This window comes from Leopardus geoffroyi, chromosome B2, assembly GCF_018350155.1.
Source record: "Leopardus geoffroyi isolate Oge1 chromosome B2, O.geoffroyi_Oge1_pat1.0, whole genome shotgun sequence".
Classification (NCBI taxonomy): Eukaryota; Metazoa; Chordata; class Mammalia; order Carnivora; family Felidae; genus Leopardus; species Leopardus geoffroyi.
Window position 1 is genome coordinate 58,838,376 of NC_059332.1, and position 18,593 is coordinate 58,856,968.

At 34.2% G+C, this 18,593-nt stretch overlaps 1 protein-coding gene across 1 annotated transcript in view; it reads right to left on the reverse strand.

Annotated features, from left to right (window-relative positions):
- The window catches only part of LOC123609907 (protein eyes shut homolog), a 212,204-nt gene that overhangs the window by 144,389 nt on the left and 49,222 nt on the right, over positions 1 to 18,593 (reverse strand). Inside the window, exon 4 of the mRNA XM_045500917.1 lies at positions 241 to 359. Coding sequence (XP_045356873.1) covers positions 241 to 359 — 119 coding nt within the window. The remainder of the gene's footprint in view (positions 1 to 240; positions 360 to 18,593) is intronic.

The following is an 18,593-nucleotide window of genomic DNA, read 5'->3' on the forward strand; positions in this document are numbered from 1 at the left end:
AGTGAAGGCATTTGTAACATGTGTCAGATTTGGACATTGCATTTCCAAGTTTAATATTATTTACGACTTTTGACACAAATTTCAAATGAATGTTGACGCTATCTTGTCAGAAAATGGCTGTTCATCTTGAGATCATTTTTTAAATTAATGGATGCAAAGTGAAAATAATCTCTGGAATTATCCCAAAGACACGAACACTCCAAGTGATTTCACGAAGAAAATTATAAACACATTACTCACCGATAGCTATTGTAAAGGTCAGTACAGGTGGAATTATTCTTACAAGGATTCATTTTGCAGTCATTGGATTCTTCACAAAAACTTCCTTCCCAACCAGCTAAGCACACACACTGGTAACTCTATGGGAATATGAAAATCATACAACCTTTAGGTTATTTCTTGCTATTAAGCCTATAATTCAGTTATTACTCTCGGCTATGTTGATCTATGTCAATTTATGCCTATTTCAATTTTTATAGAATGTCAATACTTCCCCAAAATTACTTTTACCACAGTTTAAAAACTATGTGAACAGTATTTGTATCTAATTCAATAAAAATAAATATGTATTATGCTCACACAGAACTATTGGTTTTGTTAAATATCTTAATATAAACATAATGTATTAGTAATAAGGTAAGTATGTAAAACTAACTATACAACTAAGCAACTAGCTCACTCATTAAAAAATATATAACTATGTTACATATTTCCTGTACTACTTATAAATAATCTATGTCAGTACACTATTGTTGGTCGATTGAAACTGAAAAACTTTGAATATCATTTTGCTAAGAGATAGAGTAGTCCTATAACAATATTCAAAATACTAAAAATAAAACTGGTTTTCTAGGATTGGAAAAACAAACAAAATTACCATGGGGCAATAATTTAAAATATTAAAAATACTGTCAAAGAACAGGACTCTTGTTAAAAAAAAAAAAACACAGAATTTGGGCTCTTTAGAGATTCTAAATTTATAATAATGAAAAATACTAAAATCAATGTTAGTTGTTCTCTGATCTTCACTGTTCAATACAGGAGCCACTAGCCCCATGTGGTTACAGAGCATTGCAATGTGGCTGGCCTCAAATGAAATGTACTATAAGTACGAAATACACATTGAATTTTCAAGAAATGTAAAATAACTAATAATTTTATTACTTACATACTATAATCATAATAATTTGCACATAGAGTTAAAACATATTAACATTAATTTCACCTGCTTCCTTTAGCCTTTTTTAATGTGGCTTCTAGAAAACTTAAAACACACACACACACACACACACACACACACACACACACACGGTCTCATTATTTTTCTATTAGACAGAGCCATGGTAGCTAATTATGGCCACTTAGTTTTTCTACTTGCAAATAGAGTTAAGAAGTCTACATAGTTACATCTACCAGAAAAGGAGCTCTCTGAAACTCAAGAAATTGTTCTATAATACACATCCAGCTTCTTGAAGAGGAGGTCTGGCACCTCACAGATGCTTAATACATGTTGGTTGAACATATGAGAAAGAATAAATATGACAGGAAAAGTAACATAAAAACAGAAGTAACCCACATGGATTTCAAAAGGATTCTAATGTTTGCTAGAGGTATATAGCAAATTTCTTTTGAACGTTACAATCAAACAACAATCAAACAAGCATAAATTCATGCTCCATGTATTTGCATTTAGGTTACCATAATTTGAATGCCACTGAGTATTTTGTTTTGGGTTATTAGGGTCAATTGGTTTGCTATGGCTTGAGAGCAGCTGAAAAGCAGAAAGGGATAAGAGCCACTGTGTTATCAACACTGGGTTTTATTCCTGACATATGTGTTAATTCTCCAGCATACTCATTAATAGTACTCCTGGTTAGCTGGATTTTGGCAGTAATTTTCTCATGCATTGTGGCCCCCACATTGTTAACATTCTCAATGATTTTGGTTATATATGGAGTTTTCACTTAATGTAGTTAGCTCATTTTTTCTTCCCTTTTTTGACAGCATTAAAAAAAGAATTCCATGAAAATTGATGTAGTGAGTATATTGATTTGAAAGGCAATTCTATAGTAAGCAAGACAAGCATCTGCTGTAGGTACATCGGAGAAACTACCCAACTCAGTGATGGAAATTAAGGTAGAGTGGTATGGATAACATGTACATGAAATCTGTGGGACAAATGAGGTGCCCTGTTCACTTTCTAAGAGGTATGAATCATTTCTGTAAAGACAAAAGCACAGGTTTACTGCTGGTTTTTCTTTTGATATCTCAGTAATAATTTGAAACTAATTTCATAATTGAGTCAAAAACCAATCAAATATCTCTCCCATTAAAGATATATGTTCCATAAAAGCTAATAATTATCAGTGTTCTTGACGATTTAGTAATTAGAAGAAAATTATCATCAATGCAATGGTATAATTATCATTAAAGTGTCAGGTACTACAGCAATGATCTAATCATATATGATATAATCTGTACATAAAGGAAACATAAAAAATGAGATAAATAGATTTTTTAAATATTTAATATTAAAAATATACATTATTAAGGAAGCAGAAATGAATATTAACTAGAAATAACACAGAGTTCAAGTATTTCTATTAATCTGTTGCATACTTAGTTCAGAAGCATTTTTCTGAATTTGGACACTCTTACTTCAAAACACTTTCTCATTCAACATTGCAAAATTAATAATTCCAGTAATTTTAAATAGCACTTAATGGTGAAATACTATTTTTAAACCATATTGTCTTGGCATTAAATAAATAATAATGTTTTGAACTGGTTTTGCTGAGGAAGGAAATTTATTTAAAGATGTTTACTAAAATGAATAAATGTATGAGGGGCACCTGGGTGGCTCAGTCAGTTAAGCATCAGGCTTTGGCTCAGGTCATGATCTCATGGTTCGTGGGTTCAAGCCCTGCGCCAAGCTCTGTGCTGACAGCTCAGAGTCTGAAGCCTGCTTTGGATGTTGTGTCTCCCTCTCTCTGCTCCTCCCCCACTGACACTCTGTCTCTCTCTCTCTCAAAAATAAACATTAAAAAATATTTTTAAAGAAGAAAAAAGTTTGTATGGTTTATGAAGTTGGAGCCACATCATTTTTATCACTTAATACAAAGTATTAAGTAGACATTATCCTTCCAGACAAAATATTTTTTTGTAGTTTTAAAATACACCCGTAAGAAGGATAAAGGGAAGACAGTAACATGATAGAAGATGATATGTATCTAGCATAGTGAACAATACAACCAGTGAGACAAAAGACAAAGTGGTCCAGTTTGATAGGTATAACTATATATCAAATATATATATATCAAATATATGTGTATAATATATTACAATAGTGGCTTTCCATACTAGGGCATTTACCTATTTAAATTAGGTAAATAGAGAGGGAGAAGCCAAAATGACAGAACAGCATGGAAGTTTTTGTGTGTCTCGCATCCATGAAATAAAGCCAGATCAACATTAAACCATCCTGAAAACCTAGAAAACTGATTTGAGTATTAATGCAACAATCTGCACAACCTGAACCACAGAACTCAGTAGGTACATAGCGCGGAGAGATGAACTGGGGGAGAGAGAAGCCACAGAGGGCAGGGAGCTGTTTTTGCTTGCAGAGAGAGGACGGAGATGGGGTAAGAGTACAGGAAAAGACAGCTTGCTTATATCTGTGTTGATTAAGTTCCTGGCTGCCGTTTCTTTCCGCTCTTTCTTTTGGAGTGAATTCTTTCATTTCATCATTTTGAAGGAAGAAAAAGAATTAATAAAGTAAAAAAAATAAAATCAAAAAATTAAAAACAACACACACACATACACACACACACAAAAGCAGCTGGACAAAAAGTGGAAAAGTGGAAACAGCCACAGGGACTGAACAAAAAAGGGAGAAAGGAGAAATGAGAGGATTTAAATTCCATTATGAATCTATAAACAGAGGGAGCACAGAGTCTGAAACTCCTCAGCTCAATACCTGGCAGTGCTCTGGTGGGAAGGGCAAATTCCCAGGAGCAAAGTGAGGTCCAGGCAGTCCTTGGGCCACACGGGGAGAGTTGGTTCCCTTGCTGGGAGGACATTTGGTAGAGGCTGTGCGGCCACCTCACAGGAAAGGTCCCAGCAAACCCCAGGAAACAACCACATTCACTGGCACTGGAACAAGGATGTTATGAATGGGCTAACCAAGAAATTAAAGAGGAAATTAAAAAGTACATGGAAGCCAATGAAAATGATAACACCACAGCCCAAAACCTCGGTGATGCAGCAAAGGCAGTCATAAGAGGGAAGTATATAGCAATCCAGGTCTTCCTAAAGAAGAAAGAAAGGACTCAGATATACAACCTATTCTTATGCCTTAAACAGCTGGAAAAAGAACAGCAAATAAAACCCCAAACTAGCAGAAGATAGGAAATAATAAAGACTAGAGCAGAAATCAATGCTATCCAAACCAAAAAAACCTAGCAGAACACATCAGTGAAACCAGGAGCTGGTTCTTTTATTTTTTTTCAATTTTTTTAAATGTTTATTCATTTTTGACAGAGAGAGACAGAGCATGAGCGGGGAGGGGCAGAGAGAGAGGGAGACACAGAATCCAAAGCAGGCTCCAGGCTATGAGCTGTCAGCACGGGGCCTGACGTGGGGCTCAAACTCAGACTGTGAGATCATGACCTGAGCTGAAGTCGGATGCTCAACCGACTGAGCCACCCAGGCACCCCTGGTTCTTTGAAAGAATTAACAAAATTGATAAACCCCTAGCCAGTTTGATCAAAAAGAAAAAGGAACGGACCTAAATAAATGAAATCAAGCATGAAAGAGGAGAGATCACAACCAACACTGAAGAAATACAAACAATAATAAAATATTATGGGCAATTATACGCCAGTAAAATGGACAATCTGGAAGAAATGGACAAATTCTTAGAAACACATAAACTACCAAAACTGAAACAGGAAGAAACAGATGCATAACCAGTAAAGAAATCAAATTAGTAATAAAAAATCTCCCCAAAACAAGAGTCCAGGGCCAGATGGATTTCCAGGGGAATTCTACCAAACATTTAAAGAAGAGTTAACACCTATTCTCTTGAAGCTGTTCCAAAAAAATAAAAATGGAAGGAAAACTTCCAACTCTCTGTGAAGCCAGCATTACCTTGATTCCAAAACCGGACAAAAGACCTTACTAAAAAGGAGAACTATACACCAATTTCCCTGATGAACATGGGTGCAAAAAAACTCAACAAGATATTATCCAACTGGCTCCAACAATACATTAAAAACGTCATTCATAACGACCAATTGGGATTTATACCTGGGATGCAGGGCTGGTTCAATATCCAAAGAATTAACGTGATTCATCACATCAATAAAAGAAAGGACAGGAACCATATGATCCTCTCAATAGATGCAGAGAAAGCATTTGACAAAATACAGCAACCTTTCTTGATAAAAACCCTCAAGAAAGTAGGGAGAGAAGGAGTATACCTTGAGATCATAAAAGCCATGTATGAAAGACCCACTGCTAATATCATCCTCAATGGGGAAAAACTGACAGCTCTCCCCCTAAGGTCAGGAACAAAACAGGGATGTCCACTCTCACCACTGTTATTCAAGATAGTATTGGAAGTCTTAGCCTCTGCAATTAGACAACACAAAGAAATAAAAGGCATCCAAATCGGCTAGGAGGAGGTCAAACTTTCACTGTTGGCAGATGACATGATACTCTATATGGAAAACCCTAAAGATTTCACCAAAAAGCTGCTAGAACTGATCCATGAATTCAGCAAAATTTCAGGATATAAAATCAACACACAGAAATCAGTTGCATTCCTATACACCAACATGAAGCAACAGAAAGAGAACTCAAGGAATTGATCCCATTTACAATTGCACCAAAACCCATAAAATACCTAGGAATAAATCTAACCAAAGAGGTGAAAATCCATACACTGAAAACTATAACAGGCTTATGAAAGAAATTGAAGAAGACAAAAAAAAATGGAAAAAAAATATTCCATGCTCCTGGATAGGAAGAAAATATATTTTTAAAATGTCAATACTACCCAAATCAATGTATACATATTCAATGCAATCCCTATCAAAACAACACCAGCATTCTTTCCAGAGCTAGAACAAACAATCCCAAAATTTATATGGAACTAGAAAAGACCCCAAATAGCCAAAGCAATCTTGAAAAGGAAAACCAAAGCAGGAGGCATCACAATCCCAGACCTCAAGCTATATTACAAAACTACAATCATCAATGCAGTATGGTACTGGCACAAAAACAGACACTCAACAATGGAACAGAATAGAAAACCCATAAATGGACCCACAAACGTATGGCCAACTAATCTTTGACAAAGCAGGAAAGAATATCCAATGGAATAAAGACAGTCTCTCCAGCAAGTGGTGCTAGGAAAACTGGAGTGTCATGCAGAAAAATGAATGTGGACCACTTTCTTACACCATACACAAAAATAAACTCAAAATGGATGAAAGACTGCAATGTAAGACTCTATCAAAGTCCTCGAGGAGAAAGCAGGCAAAAACCTCTTTGATGTTGGTCACAGCAACTTCTTACTCAACACGTCTCTGGAGGCAAGGGAAACAAAAGCAAAAATGAACTATTGGGATCTCATCAAAATAAAAACTTCTGCACAGTGAAGGAATCAATCAGCAAAACTAAAAGGCAACGGATGGAATGGGAGAAGCTATTTGCAATTGACATATCTGATAAATGGTTAGTATCCAAAATCTATAAAGAACTTATCAAACTCAACAGCCAAAAACCAAATAATCCAGTGAAGAAATGGGCAAAAGACATGAATAGACACTTCTCCAAAGAAGACATTAGATGGCCAACCGGCACATGAAAAAATGCTCAACATCACTTATCATCAGGAAAATACAAATCAAAACCACAATGAGATACCACCTCACACCTGTCAGAATGGCTAACATTAACAATTAAGGCAACAACAGATGTTGGCAAGGATGGGGAGAAAGAGGATCTCTTTTGCACTGCTGGTGGGAATGCAAACTGGTGAAGCCACTCTGGAAAACAGTATGGAGGTTCTTCAAAAAATTAGAAATAGAACTACCCTGTGACCAACAATTGCACTACTACGTATTTATCCAAGGGATACAGGTATACTGCTTCAAAGGGGCACATGTACCCCAATGTTTATAGCGGCACTGTCAACAATAGCCAAAGTATGGAAACAGCCCAAATGTCCCTCAATGAATGAACAGGTGAATAAGATATGGTTTGTATATACAATGTGTATATACAGAATAGTTACTTGGTAATCAAAAAGAATGAAATCTTGCCATTTTCAACTATGTGGATGGAAATAGAGAGTATTATGCCAAGCGAAATTAGTCAGTCAGAGAAAGACAAATATCATATGACTTCACTCATATGAGGACTTTAAGATACAAAACAGATGAACATAAGGAAAGGGAAACAAAAATAATATAAAAACAGGGAGGGAGACAAAACATAAGAGACTCTTAGATATGGAGAACAAACAGGGTTGCTGGAGGGGTTGTGGGAGAGGGATGGGCTAAATAGGTAAGAGGCATTAAGGAATCTACTCTTGAAATCATCGTTGCAATATATGCTAACTAACTTGGATGTAAATTTAAAAATAAATAAATAAATAATAAAAAATAAATAAAAGCTGAATACAGTAAAAAAAAAAAAAAAATCAGGTAAATAGAAGCTAAGCAGAAAGAAGTAGTTGGAGTTTGCCACAATCTGCCTGAAATGGAAAGGAAATATTGGTATTCAGTTTTGTCAAGGACATATGTCCCTGAAAAGAAGAGCAAAGTGAGCCCAAACTTTGATGAATAGTCTTTTGGAGGCACTTGTCCCCAATGCAAGCCAAAAGTAGCCAAAGTGAACAACAAAGATTTAGTCATCTTATAGTGCAGGGAAGCTAGAGGCAGGAGTATGGGCCTGCAAGATGGAATGGTCCTGCTAAAAACTCCTGGCTTTCATTTGACACCTCAGAGGGCCACTATCTAAAAGGAAGGGCACACCAGCAAAAATCCCAGCTGAGATCATGCTAAAACTCCATTCAATGACAATGAGGTTATGTATCCATATTCTATTTGTCTGCCAGGGAAAATTAAGTGGTCTTTGGAGAAAGTTAACATTAGAGCTTTTCACTGTTTGATAGAGAGTGGTATTTGATAAAAAAAATAAATAAATAAAGGAATGCTGATGGTCAAAACTCAAGAGAAAAACAGTAAAAATAGCCTCTCCAGATATTGTGCTTATTAGACATTTTAAAATAACTGATTAATATGCTCAAAAATATACAAGGTAAGATACAGAATTCCACTAGCAACTTTATATAATAGATTTATATAGGAATAATGCACATATAATGCACAATAATGCATATATAGAGTTAATAGGAATAATGCACATTTGAATATAATAATAATTGAGGTCTGCCTGGGTGGCTCAGTCAGTTAAGCATCCGACTTTGGCTCAGGTCATGATCTCAACGTTCATGAGTTTGAGCCCTGTGTGGGGCTCTGTGCTGACAGCTCAGAGCCTGAAGCATTCTTAGAATTCTGTGTCTCCCTTCTCTCTGGACCTCTCTCTTTCTTAAAAATAAAATAAGCATTTAAAAATTAAAAAAAAATGAAAATAATAAGTGAAATTTAATAATTTAATCCATTATTTTAATATCAGAAATTTTAGCAGAGAGGATTAAATATCCAGGTTGAGGTACATAAATTAAAAAGGATAGAGAAGGCAAAAAGGAAACAGAAAATATGGGAAATAATGTGAAGAATTAATATGTTTAATTGTATTACGAAAAAAGAGGAGTGGGAGAGATTAAATCAAAGCACTATTTGAAAAATTACTGAGAATTGTCTAAAAATAGCAAAGAAAGTAACCACTGATTTAGAAAGCTCTCCAGACCTACATTGGATGAGTACAAAGAAAACTCTTCCAGGGAATATGAAAGATGGAGTACAAATTTTAAAAGCAGCCAAAGAACAAAGACACATTACCTTCAAAGAGCCAAGACTGACACCTCACTTCCCGGTAGTGGAAGCAAGAACCCAGTAACCAATTTTCATATGGAGTGAAAGAAAATAACTACCACCCTAAAAGTCTATGCCCAGTAATAATTACCCTTTCAGGGAAAGAAGAGTAAACACATTTTTAGAAAACCCAACACCTGAGAATTTACTACAGTGTTTAAGGTTGTAGGGATTTGGTGACAGCTGGGATTTCAACTAAGCTTCATGAATTATTATTATATAATTATAAGCATATTATTTAATATCAAGGAACATCAGAAATAATAGTAACTGGGGTGCCTGGGTGGCTTAGTCGGTTAAGCATTCTACTTCTGCTCAGGTCATGATCTCACGGTTTGTGGCTATGAGCCTCACATCAGGCTCTGTGCTGACAGCACAGAATCTACTTTAGATCCTCTGTCTCCCCGCCCCTGTCCCTCCCCTAATTCTTCTCTCCCTCTTCTTCTCTTTCTCTCTCAAATAAATAAACAAACAAACAACAACAACAACAACAAAACTTAAAAAAAAAAAAAAAGGAAAGAATGCTATGTGATAAGATAAGAGTGTGAAGATTAAATGAATACTTAGTACAGAACTTCCTGTGATATCTGGCTTACAATAGTATACCAGAGAATTTTAACTAAAATGTTCTTTTATCCAGTGACCTAGTCACGTAGTCTGAGCTACTCCTCAGACTCTGATTCATGCTGCTTTGACATTCTTCAGCCTGGAAAACCTTTGCTCACTCCCCAGCCCAACTTTCCAAAATGTCGCATTACATCCGAATCTTGATCATTTCTTCTGGTATACTTTCCTCGCTCACAATTACTATTTTATTTTTATCCTTTACAGTAGTTTTAAAGTACATAAGTTATTCATATACACATTATGTTTTCCATTTAGTACTTATGATATTTAAAAATATTTTATTGTGTTTTTCTCTAATGTAAAATATAAATTATAAAAAGGCAGAGACTTAATCTTTTTTTCAGTTATCAGTTATTTGGAATACTGTCTTATATTTGACTAAAAGAATGAATATTAGAAAATAAAATATATATGACATTAATTGGTAATAATATAGTCATAGGGAATATTTTATTTACGAAGTTTCTAGATATTAAATCATCTCATTTTCCAAGCAAGAAAAAAAGTCTATTTTAGATTACATTTAAATAACCTTTTAAATAAGCATTCAACTAAAAACAAGTTCTACAAATAAGGATTAATAATCCCAATAAAAGAAAAATGGGATTAGTTCCATTATGAACAGTGTTTACATATTGAGATAATTATATTTGATTCAAACCTAACCACAAAATTCATCTTACAAAATGAAGTCCTGTGTGAAACTTCCTTTTAGATTCCTGAAAATTTATATATACACCAAAGAATAAAAATAACAAAATTTTCAAATTGTGGTCTCTTTTTGACTCATTATTCATATCTAGGCAGAAGAACAAAGATGTCTTTTTTAATAAAATTTCTAAAAATGAAGTAAAATTGATAATATATCCGTCCTTCTAAGAATAATGAGCTCTGCCTGTTGACTTAAAGTCTGTTTCCTTTTCATGTTATTTTTAGTATTCATTTTAATCTATAAAGACTTACAAAATTGGCTATAGACACATTCTTAAATACTGGATATAATGATACTCAGGTCTAGATATAATACAGTAATATTTATTTTTAAAAATAAACAAAACTATGTTAATATGATTTCTTTCAACCACAGAAAGTGATTTATTTTGGCACTTTAAATCTAAAGTGAAATAATATGTATTATTCTGACAGAAAGTTAATGGAATATTTAAAAACAATTTCTGTGAAAAGTTATAAATGCTGAATTTGATTGAACATATTTTGAAACAAGGTAATGAAAATACATGCTAAATTGAGTGGTAGTTTCAAGGCAGAACTCTTTTAGAGAACACAGTTTCTTTAATTTGGGAAAATGTAATCTATGAAGAGAATGAAAAGCCATGTGTTAGATGTGGATGTGGATAGGGCATAAATCAAACTATATTGAACTTTAAAAACAGGTTCTAAAGGAAATATAAACCTGTAAGAAAATTAGTCATCATTTTCATGTAAAGATTTTTTTGTTAGTAACAAGAAAAGCAGATAAGTATTTTGTTCCTATTCTAAATGAAGAAATGATTTTAAGTGCAAATTTCCACTTTCATTACAATTAGTTCTCTTTCATTATAATTACTTCATTATAATTTAGTTCTCTTATTGAATGTCCTACCTTCATAAACTATTGGCAATCCTTTCCAAAAGGTTTCCTTACCTTTAACATTTCCTTCCCTTTTTTACCTACCTTCCTTCCTTCCTTCCTTTTCTTTCCTTCCTTCCTTCCTTCCTTCCTTCCTTCCTTCCTTCCTTCCTTCCTTCCTTCCTCATTTCCTTCCTTTTTTTTAGAATTTAGGGGCACCTGGGTGGCTCAGTCGGTTAAACATCTGACTTAGGCACAGGTCATAACCTCATGGTTCATGGTCATGATCACACTGTTTGTGGGTTCGAGCCCCTCCTTGGGCTCTGCTGACAGCTCAGAGCCTGGAGCCTGCTTTGGATTCTGTGTCTCCCTCTCTCTGCCCCCCCCCCACCCCCACACTCATGTTCTGTCTCTCTCAAAAATAAATAAACTTAAAAAAATAAAAATAAATACAATAAATCAAATTTAAAAGTAGACTCAAAGGGCTTAGGCTACCAGTACCAGAATTTTATTCTTTACTGATAATATAGCTACCATGAGAAAATAATTCATCTGCCATCAGACACATTTCCAATATCATGAATACTGCTTTCCATATTGACTCAATTTGACAACTGGCAATATAGTCTTATTACCCAAAGCTTTATCCCCAGGACATATATAATATTACAGAATACAAAACTGTAATCTTCTGAGAGACCATCACAAACATAAGGATGCCAGAATATGAATGCAATTCTGCTACAGATAGTGAGGATGTTTGGGACAATTACTTTGTGGTCTGAAAGTCAAATGACAAAGATAATGCAAGTGCACCATAAACCAAAAATTCACTTTTTTACCCCCTGTCAGGCTCTTTCTAAAATATTTCACAGAAAGATAATACATAGCTCCTTTTCTTATGCTCCATTTTCTGGCACATTAGAAAGCCCACAAAATTTTACATCACGTATTGTTCAAAGCTGTGTTAAACATTAGATTATTTGGTCCAGTGGTTTTGAAAATTTTGTTAATTTTATTTAAAAAAAATTTTTTTTTTCCAACGTTTATTTATTTTTGGGACAGAGAGAGACAGAGCATGAACGGGGGAGGAGTAAGAAACCTTCATACAAACATAATTTCCTAGGGAGTGAAAGGAAATAAAGCAACTTAAAGCAGATCTGCTCTGACTAAAGCAAGGGAAGGAAGCCCCAAGCTTTTCCCATTTAGCTGTCTTAGACACCCTCTTCCTTCCCCATCTGCCCCTCAGGACATCATTAACACAGAGTCTCAAATCACAGACTAAAAACACTGATCCATCCACCCTATTTCATTTTATAATTTAGTGAAGTGAAATAATAAAATAATGAACATGAGACATTATAAAGATATTTTGAACACATTTTTCAAGCTATTTGGATTGTTTTATGTTTTGTAAAACTTTGGCTCTTGACAATATTTTTAACTTATTAGGATTTTTATTTAAGTTTTATAAGATTAGGTAGAGGCTTTCTTTAGTTTTAAACAAAAAGCATTTATGTGCAACACTATTATGTATATTTACATATATAATATATTTCACATAATTATAGATACAACTAACATATATGACAGATGCATATATATCATAAATTCTACATTATATACATATAACTGAATTTAATGCCATCTGAATATGCCAGCTTATTTTCAGAGTTAAACCTTCAGCAAATACCACATATTATAGTGTTTCTGTATTTTCCCCTTTTTGTTTTTAAATTTTTTTTTTTTTCCAACGTTTATTTATTTTTGGGACAGAGAGAGACAGAGCATGAACGGGGGAGGGGCAGAGAGAGAGGGAGACACAGAATCGGAAACAGGCTCCAGGCTCCGAGCCATCAGCCCAGAGCCTGATGCGGGGCTCAAACTCACTGACCGTGAGATCATGACCTGGCTGAAGTCGGACGCTTAACCGACTGCGCCACCCAGGCGCCCCTCCCCTTTTTAAAACATAATTATTTCCTAGCAATTGCCAAGAGAAATTCTAGCACATCACAGTTAGAAAAGCACTGATTAGAGAGTTGGAATGTAAACTGGCTTTGTCTCTCATGACCTTAACAATTTGAATGCTTTGTATATCTATAGGTTACAGTTCCTTGACAGAAGGACCATTTTGTCTTATGGGTAATCATCATGGTTTTATCGCAGGCTGAAAAGCCACCTTTGCAATAGAAATCAGTAGTAAGAAGGGTGGAAAAAGAACTCAGCCACAGGTGTTGTAATGGAGAAAGCAGGGGGCATGAAGGGCTAGGATGGGGTAACAATGTTTAGAAAAGAGTGAACTACAGTTTCAAATATCCTTCTAATCCAATAATGATTCCAAAAAGCAAATATGTTATTGTCAAATTTAATTAATTTTGAAACAAGCATTTTGGAATTTAATGTTATTGATTTGATCACTACTCCTCCCTCTCCTCAGGATAATTAGACACAGGCATTCCTTTCTTTCTTTCCTCCTCCTTTTTCTTTCCTCTCCTCCTTCCCTCCCTTCTTTCTTTCCTTCCTTCCTCCCTCCCTCCCTCCCTCCCTCCCTCCTTTGGAGTCAGGAAATGAAGGCTATTCATTCTATCCACAAGTAAATAATTTCTACATATATTAAACCACCTATGTTATTAAATTAATGTGAATGAGTAATATACCCAGGAGGAGGAATCAGGATATTTTATTCTGTTCTAGAATACTGCTACATATAGGCTATTGAGCCACTCACCTAACTTGGTCACTACTGGTCTTAATTTTTAAATGAATAAAATTAAACTAGGTGATTCTTACCATCTTTTTCTTTCTTAAAGTGATCATATTCTTTTTTTTTTTTTAATGTTTTTATTTATTTTTGAGACAGAGAGAGACAGAGCATGAGCAGGGGAGGGGCAGAGAGAGAGGGAGACACAGAATCTGAAGCAGGCTCCAGGCTCCAAGCTGTCAGCACAGAGCCTGACGCGGGGCTCGAACTCACGGACCATAAGATCATGACCTGAGCCGAAGTCGGAAGCCCAACCGACCGAGCCACCCAGGCGCCCCAAAGTGATCATATTCTTAATATTTTATTTATATTACCTAGAAAAGCCAGGTATTAACAAGAATGGTCTCTCTATTGTGCATTCCCACCAGCTGTCTGAAACACTCCTAGTGATTTGTTAATTCCTGTTTAACAAAATTATGCTCTGAAATGACAGCTGGAGAAACAGTAAGTGGTTTATAACTTACAGATTTTTTTCTTAGAAGAGACACTGCTAAAGTTTGTCTTTTGTTTCCAAATCCTCACACAGGCTCATGAAGCAAAATATATTTTTAAAACACAGATAAAAATGTCTTATTATATCACAATAATTAATATTTATTCACCAAGAACATAAAAGAAATTACTCTTAATGTGTTTTAATTGAAAAAAATCAATAGTTATTGTCATATATAAAAAGGAAGCAGAATCCTTATGGCTAAATTTTGACTTGTGATTTGAAGTTTACAAATAGCTTTCCATATAATTTCTTTTATCCTGTTACTATAAATTCTTTTAAGAGGAAATTTCTAAGTATGAATAATCTACTTTGATTACTTTATTTTATTACTAAAATTACTTTATTTTGTGAGTATGTGACATACAGAATCCTTAGTCTATAATCATGTATTATGAAATTATTTTTTTGAAAAATAATGTAAAAATTTAAGCAATTAATTTAAAATTTTAATACAAAATAATTTTGGAATAATTTTTCACTATATCTTCACTGATATAGACCCCAGGTGACCTAATGTAGATTTTCACATACCTTTCTCTTTTCCAATATATCTTTCACATAATTAAATGCTTGCTTTGACAAGCATTTAATCTACAAATCTAAATCTGTCCCCGGAAACATTGATGTCACAAAATATATTCATGTCCTCTCACATTTCACATTTCTCAACTATTGATTCAGAATATAGCCCTGTAAAACCAACTTTCCCAAAGAAACATTCTGCTGTTGGTCAACAGTGTTGTATGTATTCGTTGTTGTAAGTTATCAATTATTCAAAGATATTTTGGCATGAATGAGAGAAGTCCCATTGTGATCACCTGATGTGAGTGAACAAGAATAATACATGAGGATCAATTACCCTCTCCCATACTGCTAATTCATATATATATAAGACATAAATGTATACAAATAAAAATTCCTGTTTAAAATACTCAACGGGTACATGGGAGCTACATTGGTCACCCCTGAGGCAACCACAATCTAGCAATGATACTAAAAAGATTCATGCCTCTTTGTTAGAGTGGTACAAGTCCAAAAGGAATTTATAAGATGTTTTCACATATTGTTTTCATTTTATTATGTTTTTTAATCTCACCCCATTCTCCATCTGCCAATTCCAATACCACTTTTCACTGCTCACTGGGCTCAAGTTGCAACCTAACTTCTGTTTTCTGTCCATATGCCATTGAACAATTTTCTTAACCTATGTTCTCACTTATAAAACTGGGCTGAGAATATAATTATTTGGGATATATATTTTTGAAGTTCTTTCTGTGTACTCATATATTAAAAATTCATTACAGTTTAGTTATCATTATACTTATTTTATTGTTAATTCTCTGAGCATTGTAAACCCATGAACCCTGATTTCTTGGTCTTCACCTCTACTGAAGCATAACCACAAACCAAACTCATAACCGCAACTTAGTTCTCATTTCCCCTAAGGCATTTTCAACCTCCAACACCTCAAATCATGATATTCCAACTTTGACACCATCTCGTATACTCTCATCTCTTTGAACACTTCACTTCTATTCTATTTGCTATTTTACTTTTATCAATACTGCTCACTTAAGTACCCCTGTTCTCCAAGCATATTTGACCAGATCATTAGTTCTCTTTCTTCACTTCCCAGATTAAAGATTATCATATAGCATTTCCCAAAATGGGATACCTACACCACTTGATATATGAGAATTACAAGTTTATTTTATCATAATATTTGTCATTACTCTAAATTGTATTAGAAGAAAAGTGCATCCAATCTGAATAAATTACTTGAGAACAAATTTATTTTAAGAAAACAATTGAGTTGAAATAAGTGGTATATAAATTTGTGGCAAAACAACAAATTTCTCTAATTTTAATGAGCTGACTGTGGCTGAAAATTATGTCCCCTTGGCCTTCCTATTTTGTGTGCCTCCTTGATACTCTATTAGTATACTCAGGTCTGTTTCAATAACTTTTCTTATGTAGTTCAAAACACTCAGAACTGTGGTGTGTGTGTGTGTGTGTGTGTGTGTGTGTGTGCGCGCGCGCGCGTGTGTAAGTAATTCTAATTGCCGCCCTATAGATAATGTTTTTCCTTTGCAAAAATTCTTTAGGTTTAGTAAGTTAATATTCTGCTTAGGAAGCCTACATTCTAAAGGTTATGACAAGTACTTTAGTTATCTTTATTTCTGACCAACACCAGATTTTTTTTTTTTTGTTAGTGTAGGTTAAACACAGGAATCCATTGGGGTGCCTGGATGGCTCAGTGGGTTAAGCATCTGGATTCAGCTTAGGTTATGACCTTCAGCTTTTAGGTTCAAGCCCTGCATCTGGCTCTCTGCTGTCAGTGCAGAGACTGCTTCAGATCCTCTGTCTCCCTCTTTCTCTGCCCCTCCCCCATACTTTCTCTCTCTCTCTCTCTCTCTCTCTCTCTCTCTCAAAAATAAGTAAACATTAAAAAAACAGGAATCCATTAGTGAAAATATTATGCAAGATAACTAGACTGATTAAACATTTCACAGGCTTCCCTAAAATATTTCAGAGACATCTCTTGCTCCTTCACGACCAGGTGTAGTGAACCCTGTAGCCTGCAACCAAAGAAATTCTAATCCTGGTTAAATAAATTACCCTGTGCTCCTTTTCTTGTTGAGAGGTTTTCCATTCCCATGACTCTGAAAGATACTGCAAATGAGTCCAATGGCTGGAAATACTGTCAGAATTGCCTAGGAAAGTCTAATGCAAGTAATTTCTGAGACCAGCAAAAGATGGAGAATGGGGATATCATTAATGTAAGAAATGCCAAAATTATAACATAAGTCAGCCTGGCTTGATTTTATTATGACCCAGTAGTGTGGAAGTGATGGAGATAACTCCCATCTATTTCTAACTATTTGTAGCTATGGGGACCTATTCATAATTAGAATGTTTAAACAGATTTCAAGTTCACTTTCCAAATCTTTAAGTACTATTTCTGTTCACTGTTGTCAGATGATCTCAGTAGAACTTCTTTTATACCACAATTTCATGAAATGATTTGTTATTTACAACAAACACATAAAACACCAGTGACAGCAAAATATTCCTTTAGATAACACTTAATTTTAAACTGTGCTATATGATATACTGTTATATCATAATATATATTTTATTAATTATATTCCTTTTATATTAGTTGAAACATGCATGAATACACATTTATACAAAAGAGGTTATCACCTTCTGCTAAAAAGTGTAAGATATCAATGAATTTTACGAAGTCTGATATCTAGTAACTTCTCAATAAACTCTATGTTTTATAATTATTACTATTAATACAGATTCTCAATATAGATACTTCTAAAAACTTGAAAATTAGATATATATCATTTGGAGTTTAAAATGAAAAATATAGTTTTCTTTATTGAGTTTTTAAGTAAGGCTTTCAAAAACATATGTATTTGTATATATTATAAACTTTTATTTTTACAATTTAATTTGGAAATAATTATTATCTCTAATATACCTCTTCTTCCTCTAAAGACATTTACAGTTTGTTCAAAATGAAATGTCTATGAAGTGTTCTTTATTCATTAAAGAAAAATCTCTCGGGCACCTGTGTGGCTCAATTAAGTGTCCTACTCTTGATTTCAACTCAGGTCATGATCTCACAGTTTCGTGAGTTTGAGCCCCACATCAAACTCCGCACTGACCCCATGGAGCCTGCTTTAGATTTTCCCTCTCTCTCTGCCTCTCCCCACTGCTCACATTCTCTCTGTCTCTTTCAAAATAAATAAGTAAACTAAAAACAAACAAACAAAATCACAACTTTTTCAACTGATTTCATTGAACTACTACATGTTTTACAGCTTTATGTTGTTATTAAAATAATTTATCAATATAAAATCTTATGTTAAATCATAAGTGTATTTACTTTTGTTTCCCTTCCACTAAGATTATTCAAATGTGGTAATTTTTATTCAACATTTGTTGATAAAATATTTTGTATTTTGCAAGGTAAATGTTTGGGAAATTTCTTACCATAGTGATTAGCACCTGTAAACAATTCTCCAAAACATAATCTTTATCCATTGCTTTAGAGCAGAT